Source organism: Protomyctophum parallelum (assembly GCF_964188405.1).
Source record: "Protomyctophum parallelum genome assembly, chromosome: 1".
Lineage (NCBI taxonomy): Eukaryota > Metazoa > Chordata > Actinopteri > Myctophiformes > Myctophidae > Protomyctophum > Protomyctophum parallelum.
Window position 1 is genome coordinate 40,254,324 of NC_139697.1, and position 11,616 is coordinate 40,265,939.

At 43.1% G+C, this 11,616-nt stretch overlaps 1 protein-coding gene across 5 annotated transcripts in view; it reads right to left on the bottom strand.

The window, feature by feature from the left end:
• col14a1b (collagen, type XIV, alpha 1b) overlaps positions 1-11,616 on the bottom strand; it is a 162,250-nt gene that overhangs the window by 72,878 nt on the left and 77,756 nt on the right. For all 5 annotated transcript variants that reach the window (XM_083787762.1, XM_083787761.1, XM_083787765.1 and 2 more), the window contains 4 exons: positions 8,127-8,256; positions 3,639-3,778; positions 626-752; positions 285-424 (listed from right to left, as the gene is read on the bottom strand). In XM_083787762.1, the coding sequence (XP_083643888.1) occupies positions 285-424; positions 626-752; positions 3,639-3,778; positions 8,127-8,256 (537 nt within the window). The remainder of the gene's footprint in view (positions 1-284; positions 425-625; positions 753-3,638; positions 3,779-8,126; positions 8,257-11,616) is intronic.

Sequence of the window (11,616 nt, forward strand, 5' to 3'; positions counted from 1 at the left end):
TTTATAGAGGGATAGGTATACAGTAGGCTGACAGGAAATTGGTAGATAGAGATATGGGGGGTGACACGCAGTAAAGGCCGTCGGGATCGGGAGTCGAACACACGGCACACTGCCAGACTGGAATACCAGCCAAGGTGCCCAGACGGCTACGCCAGCCGTCTTGATCTTACAGTATCTGTAGTGTACATATTGTTAAAACACACATAGGTCTGGACAAACAACACACACACACACACACACACACACACACACACACACACACACACACACACAGGTCCCTATACCTCCTTGGCGTCACCTCCCTTGGTGGGAGTCCATGTAAGTTTGTAGAGCACCACGTCAGAGGCGGCGTGTGTCCACGACACCCGGAAGCTCTCTGTGGAGATGTCACTGCTTTTCAGGTCCAATGGGTCTGGAACAGGCTCTACGCACACACGCACGTGCACACACACACGCACGCGCACGCACACACACACACACACACACACACACACACACACACACACACACACACACACACACACACACACACACACACACACACACACACACACTTTACAAAACGAAGCAAAAAAAACATTGAAAATGTAATGGAATCCAGCAGTGTTTTTTCATGAAGTCCTACTTGTAGTGAAGCTCTCGGTCAGGGGCTCGGCCTGGCCCTCGTCGTAGACAGCAAAGATGGCCACCGTGTACTCCGTCAGAGAGGTCAGGTTCCTCAGCATCCACGTGGTCACTCGGCCAACATCCACCTGTGTGCAGAGAGACGTGATCACGACAGCCACTTAAAACCCACAGATAGTCACGATCATTCAGACTCACAGACACCCATCTTCTGCCACTGTGTCTAGGGATGTCACGATTACAACATTTCAATTGACGACTAATTGCCATGCAAATAATTCCGATTAACAATTTAATTGTGTTTATGGCATTGATCATTGGGACATTGTGAATGAAAATGTAATTTCAATTTGCCTTTTTAGGCTTCGTAAAAGAAATGCACGGGGCATATATAACAAAAAACGTACAGGTAAGTATACAAAGAAATGACTGAAATTTTTAATAATTGTATACTTAAATTTGACAAATAGCAGAAATAGCTGATCTACAAGCTTATAGGGTGTCGCACTGCCCATTTCTGCAATTTTTTTAAAAATGTATGAGAATCTTTTCAACGTGGAAACGATTATGATTATGCAAAGATAATTGCTATAAAATGATACGTAGCTATTTGTGAGTTATCTGACTGAACGCAATAATTGCAGCTTGGCGATTATGTAATAATTGTGACAGGCCTAACTGTGTGTGGCAGGGTAAACCTGAGGTTTTGCTTGGCATCCACATCTTAAGGTTCTCTTTGAAGTCATAAGCTAGCATGCGGTATCACAACATCGTTCCGCTATGTAAGCAGGTGGTAGTCTGTGGCCCACTGGTGGAGAAACACACATGGTCTACATAACCTACTGGTGGAGAAACACACATGGTCTACATAACCTTGGCTCTTATTGACGGAGAGGCCTGTGGTTGTGCGGGTCCTCTCTCCAGTGGTCCATAATAACTTTGTTCCACAGTGGGTGAATCCTACTGTGTTTTCTGTACTGCTGTTTTTTGACGGCACCTGTCTAAACAAGCATGTGTTTGACATGTTCATTTTAGGAATTTCTCTCTTGTCTGATAGTGTCCTAGAAAGTAGGCAAGTAGGGGAAGGGTATCGGTGCGTTTTCTGACAAGACATCTGACAAGATTGTATCGGCATTTGATGGACACACTTTGATCATATTTAATTTTCTAATTGCAATGCATGCATAATTTTCCTATCTTACCCAATAAAGTCCAAAACACTGAGGAAGATCCAGCAGGATCGAAACATTGAAGCAATGAACAATAACAAGTGGAGCTAAGAAAATAAACTGTGTTGAGGACTTTTAGATTTTCTCAATTTAGTCAGTAATTACTTGCACAAGCAGAACGCGCAAGTAATAGTTTCGCCCGGCTCGTATGCACCGTCCCAGCCAACCCGCCACTTTTGATGCGTATGCAAATAAAACAGCAAATTGTGCCTGATTTGCTGGGACCAGATTACATGGTGTGTATATAACTAGCTCTCAATGATGACGTAAGAAATATGTGGATTAAAGGACCCAATGCCAGAGTGTACAGTAATTGGTTTTCGATGGTGACGTAATGACGATATGTTTTAGTGTTGGGAGGATTAAAGGTAATGCTCCTGTGTATACATGTATGTAATCTGGTCCCAGCAAATCAGGCACAATTTGCTGTTTTATTTGCATACGCATCAAAAGTGGCGGGTTGGCTGGGACGGTTTTTGGCGCAAAGTAACCACAGTATACTGCTAATCAACTTACAAATTACATATATATAGTATATGTATAACTAGCTCTCAATGATGACGTAAGAAATATGTGGATTAAAGGACCCAATGCCAGAGTGTAATTGGTTTTCGATGGTGACGTAATGATGATATGTTTTAGTGTTGGGAGGATTAAAGGTAATGCTCCTGTGTATACACGTATGTAATCTGGCACCACTGCCGTATCAGGCACAATTTGCTGGGACGGTGCATACGCATCAAAAGTGAAAAACTAAAAAGGGATCCAGAATATTTCTAAATTGATAAAACTGTATTTCTTATATAGATATAAACTTGAACCATACTTAATAATACTACTACTAATACTAATACTGTAGGTGTTTACATGCATAAAGTAGGTAGGTAGCAAATAGTTACACCTAATAATTAGACATTTCAAACGTTCCTTCACAGAGATACTGAGATTTGACAGTTTACAGCGGTCGAAAGTACTTGCACGCTCTGCTTGCGCACTAGTTGGCCATTTATGGCCTACTAGTGTGCAACAAGCAAGTATGCACTCGACAGAGTGCAGTTCTAGTTCTCAATGTGCACTGCAGGTGTCCTAGAAAGTCCTACTTTCACTGCCAACCCCCACTGTTTGTCTGGAGAGGGTGTGTACTGTAGACTACTATGTGCCTCTTCCGATACACGTTCAGACCAAAGCTCCGTGATGAGATGAAACCGTGCTTGTCACAAAGAGCCAAGTTGAAACTTGCAACCACTTTCAGCAGAAAACTGTGGTCCCCAAAACAGAGGTTTGCAACATTCTAAAACTGAACATTCCACATCAAGGCTAGGAAGATGGACCATTTCCGTAGCATGCCAACCTATTATACATTGTATACTCTGAAATAAAAAAGTGAAATAGCCACCCTCGCTTCCTTTCTCTAGTTCGCATGCTCTTTTTCTCTCTCCCTCTCTCTGCGGTGGGTGTGTAAAAAAAGGACAGACCCATACAAACAAATCAATGTGTGAATGTGTGCATGCGGATAGAGATGGAGGTGAATCATGGTGAATCGTGACCAAAGAACCCTTTGATTCTGTGAAAAATAAGATTTGGATATTTAATGATATGATATGCTACATTTAATAAATACCCTTTATGGTCATGATTCACCAGGATCCTGGATGGCTTCATTCTAAATGTTTTTGTAAATCTCTCTTGAGAAAAATTAATGGGCGATTTTTCAGTGGAACCAGAAAACCACACACGCTGCTACAGTATGCCCGATTGGCTTCTTGTGTGTGTGTGTCCTCTCACCTCGTTGGTCTGTATTCCGTCAGTCTTGACGTACATGACGCGGTAGTGGTTGACCTTCCGGGAGGCGGAGTCCCAGTTCAGGCGGGCGGAGCTGTGGTCCACGTCAGAGAAACGAAGGTTCCTCGCTGGACTCAACGGCACTAGACGGAAGGGGGGGGGGGGGGGGGGGGGGGGTCAGAGGACAGGTTAGCAGTGCACACACACACATGTACACACACACACACACACACACACACACACACACACACACACCAGGTCAGCGCAGTAGCCTGTTTTAATTATGCATTGGACAGAATTTCATTACCTTCCTCAGCCTCCCGAAGGCCACACTTAAACTCTCTGGTTCACACTGAGGCACCTTCTCTCTCCCTTTGTGTGTCTTTCCTGTTCGGCCTCTCTCTCTCTCTCTTGCTTCTCTCTCTCTCTCTGTCGCTGTGTCTCTCTCTCACTGCATGTCCCTGTCCGTTACTCTCCCTTCACTAGGAAAAGGTACAAACTTTTAACCCCTTCTGCCTCATCCTCTCTCTCTCTCTCTCTCCATCTCCCTTTCTGCAAGTTAATTCACCAGAGGGAATCCGATATATCTTTTAAGGAACTTTTTTGCTTAGAATTACAGATCTGTTTTGTCTTCTTTTTTTCCCCTCCTCCACCACAACTGTGCCCACACTGCATTCACCTCAATTATAAGCTGGGTCAGGGAGACTCAGAGAGAGAAGGATGCCTGCGTCTAGGTTCACATGGGGGTCAACATGGGACAGGGAATGGGGAAATGGAAAAGTTTAGAGATAGCAGAGAGGGGTGTTTTTTTTTTTGCTGATTTCTTTATTTTTTATACGTTTGGGTTCATTCCAAGTGTATTTTAGAAGCCCGGGGACTGGAACAGAACTGGCTCAGATAAGAGTAAAGGTGTGAAAGCAAATCAGCGTCAGAGTCGCCTTCCAACGTGAGATACTGTACGAAATCTGATGCAGACTTTTAGGGGAATTATTGGAAAGTACAAAAGGAAAAGGAAGGCAGTTTAGTGAGTTTACATAACCTTTCTGTGCCCGCTTGAAGAAATGATAACTCTTTTCACGCGCTGTCTGCATTTCAGACTTGAATCATGAACTTCAGATATTCTTTCCTTTCACCTACGGCAATGAAAGAAATTAGCTCTTTATGTGTCTGCGATGAGACTGGAGATATCGACAAGTCCATTGCCCTTCTTGATGTCCTTCTGAGGGAAGATGGACGTCATTTCGTAGTAAAATATCAACAGTGTGAATAAATTGGACACATTCTCCGAATTCATTTAAACCAATTACTGCCAATTGTTTAATCTCCAGCCTGACAAAATAACAGTTTACCTAACTGTTTCCATACTGGGTTTACTAGGTCTACAGATGTCAGATGGTGCAGTATTATCAGTAAGCTGAAACTCCCAGAATCCTTTTGAGGGAATGTCCTGAATTGAAAAGGAGAGCTTTTCACTCATTGCAATGATTTTAGCCTAATTTGTATAAAAGTATAGATTGCGTATGTGTTGTTTTTAATTACATAATTTTGTGCCGCAAGCCCTCGGTTTATAGAGGTATGTGTGTGTGTGTGTGTGTGTGTGTGTGTGTGTGTGTGTATGGATGGATGGATGGATGGATGTTGCCATGCTCTGCTTGGATGAACAAATGTATATTGATTAATACAGACCTCTCAGGCATGCTGTCCCTGCCCTTGCCAGCTCACACTGCCAACCTAAACTCTCTCTCTCTCTCTCTCTCTCTCTCTCTCTCTCTCTCTCTCTCTGTGCTCTTTCTGACCTGGATTCCTAGGGCTCTACCCTAGATGTTCCATGAACACATACTGTAAACATGCCTGGACTAACAGCTGTACCGACCTCAGTTCTTAGAAGACAAAAAAAAAGAACGGTATCCTGTACAGATGGATGAATACAGGAATGAATGAACGAGTGAAGCATAGATAAGTATAGACGCTCCGGCTCAAAGCTCCTGTGTCATACCAAGTTACAAAACAAGTCTAAACTTACAGATTCAACCCCCTCTAGCTCTTCAAAAGAGGTCTCATAAAACCTTAATTAGCGAGCTGGGTGGGGGCCGCCCTACCAGTGCATCAGAAAAATTGAGAGAAGAAAAAAACCATCCTCACAGTGAAACATAATTAGAAATGCTGAGCCGCGCGAGTTGGCAGCCGGCGCCGTGCAATGTGCTTGGTGAGCGGCGCGTGCCAGGTTGCTTTTATTGGGGCTCAGAAAAGCAGCCTGTCATGGCTTGCGAAAACACACCTCATTGTTAACAAGCACCAATGCTAGTTTGGTTAAAGTTTCATCTCCTTTTCTTTTGCAGATTTCCTTTTTGGGGGAAAAAGTATGTGCATGCATTTTCATGTAGGATGGCAATATGTGGGAAGGACGGATGGACCGAGAGACAGAACGAAAGCGTAGATAATTAGATATATATGATTAATGTCTGCCAACTTTTTCATGTTTTTTGCAATTTGCTACCTGGACACTAGCCTGGTGAACCACTCCCCTTTGAAATCACATTGCATTTGAATGCATTTCAAGGGGGAGTGGTTAATCAGGCTACCTGGACACATGCTTTTTACACCAATTTGGAAAGATTTTGAAACTAAATTGTTTAGGTGTGTCTGCAGGTTCCATAATATAATATCATTGCTGTCGGGAGGAAACCACCTAACTACATTTTTGAGGTTTTTTATTTTATTGCCTTAAATAACTGCTATTTAACACCCTTTACATCTGTGTGTTGGTTCAAAGTGGTAAAAAGCGCTTCAGACAAAACCTCTTAACTCCATTGGACCCTCAAACTGTCTGATAAAGCAACTAACTTCTCCCCCTCTCATGGAAGTAATTGACAATATATAAAGTCACAACACCAACTTTGAGGAGGCTGTATTGCTTTGTTTTCTTAATTTCCTGAAAAAAATTTAACATTTTGGAGTAAAGTGGTTTCTTCCCAACAGCAAAGATATAATATAACATAGTTATATAAAAAAATGCATCCATTGGAAAATTTGTTATTTTTTCCATTTCGTGAAAATGTAGGGTTTTCGTGGAAGCCTTCCATCCGACAGGGTCAATATGGAAATTGTTTCATGACTTGAATTGAGAACGATTTAACCCATTCTGAACGGGCACCCATTTTGGTGTCAGCATCATGTTATGCTTTAGCTATTGAAAAATAGCAGATCTACAAGCTCATATCGCGCCACCGAGTGGCGCGATACGAGCTTGTAGGTCTGCTATTTTGTGGGAGTGCCAGTCAGCCACAGAGTCTACCGTCTCTGTTGGGTGAAAACCTCATATGTCCAAAAACTGTTACATTTCAAGATTCAAATTCAAAAACAGGAAAAGCACCAGATCAGCAAGCTCAAAATGCATCGCTTGCAAATCTGCTACTTTTGTGTAACGTGGAAGTATAGGGCGGAATTTAGAACATGGAGATATAGGGCCTTTTTCTGTGTGGAATTTGCATATTCTCCCCCATGTCCCTTTGGGTAAAATATCCTCACCAAAAACATGCAGTAATCCTGGTCCCTGGCCTGATGGGAGGGGAAAGGAACTGGTTGGAATAATGTGTTCCTTCCACACGCTCTGTCCTACCTGGGAACCCCCCGTCCCCGTCCACGTCAGGTGATAAGAAGCGGCCTGCTCACTCCTCTCCCATTGAAGGAAGCATGAGCTCAGTTCGGGGCTCTTCCCAGGTTGGCAAAGGGAGAGTAGCCGCCCAGGATTACAGTTTATAGGCAATTGGCACCGGGTGAACAAAAATGGGTTAAAAATCGTGGGATAACTTTTTTTTAAATAGAACATGGAGATAGGAGGTTTCTGCCAGTCAGCCGCAGAATATATATCGAAACATGCCTGGCGGCTGGAGCGTTATCATCAGAGAGCTCAAACCCAACAGACACGCTGGGTTTCCCGGAGCGCTGGCTCCAGTTCAGAGGGTCATAAAACCTCCGTGGCGAATTTGATGGAATTGGAATTTTTACGAATGTTGTGTGGAATATATTTAAGTTTCTACAACGCCGCATTATAGATCTCACGCCGGAGGTGGAACTCTAGGGTGTGTGTGTGTGTGTGTGTGTGTGTGTGTGTGTGTGTTTGCATCACTATACTTGTGAGGACCAAATATCAGTATAAGTATGGGCAGAATTTAAGGAATAGAAATTGTGCGGACCACTGTCGTGGTCCTGACAAGATAAATGGTTGTTTTATGGTCAAAAAAAGATTTGGGGAGGTAGCTTTAGAATTAGGAAAAGTTCAGTTTGGGGTTAGGGTTAGGGATATGTAGTTAGAGGTCAGGTTTAGGTGGGTTAGAGTTAAGAGTTTTCCACTGTTGAATACATACCAAAACATTGCCTATCTACAAGTTCAAGATTGAATATCTCCCTGCGTGTGTGTGTGTGTGTGTGTGTGTGTGTGTGTGTGTGTGTGTGTGTGTGTGTGTGTGTGTGTGTGTGTGCATGCCTTACAGGTGGTCTCCTGGCTGGTCATGGGGTCACTGGCCTCCTCTCCATACATGGCGTAGACGGTCACTGTGTACTCTGTGTCTGGAGTCAAGCCTTCCAGCTCCACCTCATTCACCGTGTCTGCAACCTTCAGCTGCGCACACGCACACGCACACGCACACACACACACACACACACACACACACACACACACACACACACACACACACACACACACACACACACGCTTATAGTATCTGCAATTGTACACTATCTATGTACCATCTATCTATCTACTTTACAGTGTCTACTGTAAATCTATGCATGTGTAGTGTATATATCTATCTATCTATCTATCTATCTATCTATCTATCTATCTATCTATAAATATATATATATATGGCGTAGACATGGCGTTAAACAGGGTATATTTATCAACAGTAGGCTATGCACAGCATATACTGTATATTGGTATACGGATATCTATCCATCTATCCAAGTTTAGTGAGGCAGTAAAGATTGCTAGGAATGTGGATTCACCCTGAGAAATGTAGACAGGCTGAGTCATATTGCTACAATATTTTCTGTGATTAATTGTTGTTCCATATTTTTGCCAGCAGGGATGTCGGCTTCATCAGAGTGATTAAGTGCTTTTTGATGCAACGCAAACAAATAATTAATATGTTGATCAAAGTCCTGTGTTGCTGCAGAGCAAGCAAACACACGCGCGCACACACATGCGCGCGAGCACGCGCACACGCGCACACACACACACACACACACACACACACACACACACACACACACACACACACACACACACACACACGTTAATTAAACTTTGAGAGTTGACTCTCTGTGGTAAATTTGTCATGGTTTGCCTTTGGATCCCAGGGTTCTGTGTTTGATGATCCTGGGTAACTAATACTGGGCGCTTGATGCTAGCTGTGGTGCTCCACCTCAACAATCCATCTCCCAGGGATTTACGACCTGCTTACTTAACCCATTCTGACCTGAGATCAGATTTTTCAAAAATAGCAGATCTACAAGCTCATATCGCGCCACCGAGTGGCGCGATACGAGCTTGTAGATCTGCTATTTTTCAATAGGTAAAGCATAACATGATGCCGACACCAAAATGGGTGCCCGGTCAGAATGGGTTAAACTAAATGAATATTCTCGATGGTCCATCTTTACACTACATTAAGACTCTTTATTTATATATAGGGAGTATCTTTTAAATATTTTGTTGTGTGATGAATAGCAAAAACACATTATGAGCTCATACTATAGGCTACTCGTAGATTAGCTATTTGTATTACTTCTGAAAACGTATTAATTTCTTTTTTTATTGTTATAATGATCAGCCAAATGACATATCGGTTATATTACACTCATTGTATGTGTTGTTATTTATCCCCAAAATCACAAAGGCTAATTTATACAAACAAGTCAGCGTGTCCAAAAATGTAGTTACTGCAGTTGCTTTGTAGGGCAGTATTATCATTGATTTATTTAATTATTTTGCCTAGAATGACCAAAATATGGATGCCAGGGTGAAAGTGGTTAACACAAGTCCTCTATTTGGCCCTTCAGCCCACCTACCAATTGTACAGTATGTTAGGTTATCTTGGTTCTATGGCTGTTTGTATCTAATTCTGTTACACTGTCGCTGACTTTCTGTCACGGTTGACTCGACTCGCCCCTGGCTAGGATCCCCCGTGGCCCCTCCCCCATGGCCCCCGTGGCGAGCCAGGCATGACAGCGAGCTATAGCGAGGTGCCGTGCCGACAGAGAGTGAGTTGTTGACTGTGGAGTTGCTGATGCCTCGCAGCCAGTCTTATCCTCGGAGCTGGAACGCTGCCACGTTAATTCCGAGTGGAACTGGAACGCTTCCAAGCACGCTCTAGGTTCCTTTCCAAACAGTTTCTTTTCCTGCTGCTCCTGTGCCTCGGTGGGAGACTGACAGCCCGGGCAATAATGAGGCGTAATGTGGCGAGGGACGCGGGTTGGCTTGTGCCATCATCCTGCGCCCGCTCTTCCTCTGCCCTTTATTTTTATGTTTATCAGTCAGGGAAACGGCTTGCATTTTTGCCATTTTGACAGACAGCTGACAGCCTCTTGTTTTAACGCGACACTCCGGTCGTCTTCAGAGGTAGGCAACCTCAGGCACGGGTGGCACAGGGGAGGGTGATCACTGGCACACTGGCATACATGTGAAAGAGTTTTTCTTTCTTTTCTAATATATATATATATATATATATATATGTGCAAACTACATCGTGCACATAATTCTACATTCACTCTGAACTCAGACTGGGGAGGGAGTCTGGGAGATATTTGAGGTTATTGCAGTTGAGTATAATGATCATTACATCCTGGTGTGAAAGAAATGATTTCTAGAAAAATAAAGGTGGTTATATAGCTTATGGACAATCAAAATTATGTTTTATTTTCATGCAGTGTCACAATTCAATTTAACGTTGAACTTAATGTCAACTTAATGTTGATATGACACATTGACTATCAAGAAAATGAAAATGGCACCTAATGTCAAAAAGGTTGCAGGTCTCCCTTAGTCCCCCTCCTCTCTCACAGTGGTGGAAGAAGCACTTAACCCATTCTGAAGGGGCACCCATTTTGGTGTCAGCATCATGTTATGCTTTAGCTATTGAAAAATAGCAGATCTACAAGCTCATATATTTTTCAAAAATAGCAGAACTACAAGCTCATATCGCGCCACCGAGTGGCGCGATACGAGCTTGTAGGTCTGCTATTTTTGAAAAATCGAAGAGCGACTGACATTTCTAGAATCTGATCTCAGGTCAAACAACAACAACAACAACAAAGGCGCAAGAGCGCCACTGCTCTCTCGGTTATGTTCTCTCTCTGCACCAGCAGTCTTATCGTCTGTATTTATGCTTCTCTCTCTCCTTCCATCCCTCCCTTTCTATTCACATGCGTGCACACACACACACACACACACGTGTACGTGGAGGGTTACAGAGTTTATTCCTCTTCATCGCCGGTCCTTCCTAATCTATCCTCCTCTCATATTCCTCTCTCACACCGAGGACAGTGAGCCGCTGAGATTAAATGTACTGTGTACTGAATACATCATTCACCACCATATCTCTCTCTCTCTCTCTCTCTCTCTCTCTCAACCCCCCACAAACACACCTCTGCATCCTTTCACCTTCCCCTCCTTCACTCTTATCTTCTCACCTTCTGCTAAAAATGGCATTAACATTTATTTATAAAGCACTTATCGAAACAGGGCTACAAAGAGCTTACGGTACAGCCATAAGAAAAGAAACAGAAGAAAGAAATCTAAGTAAAAAATAAACGTAGATCAATAAAAGATAGGCAGAGTCTCCGTGAGCTTAGAAATAAGAGTGCAGGATCCAGGTCCCAAATTGGCCCTGATAACCAGTTATTCAACACAGAGCACACTAGCCAACAACAGAATAAAAAGGAATTTTGAGAACCGAACGGATGATCTTCTAAAAGATTA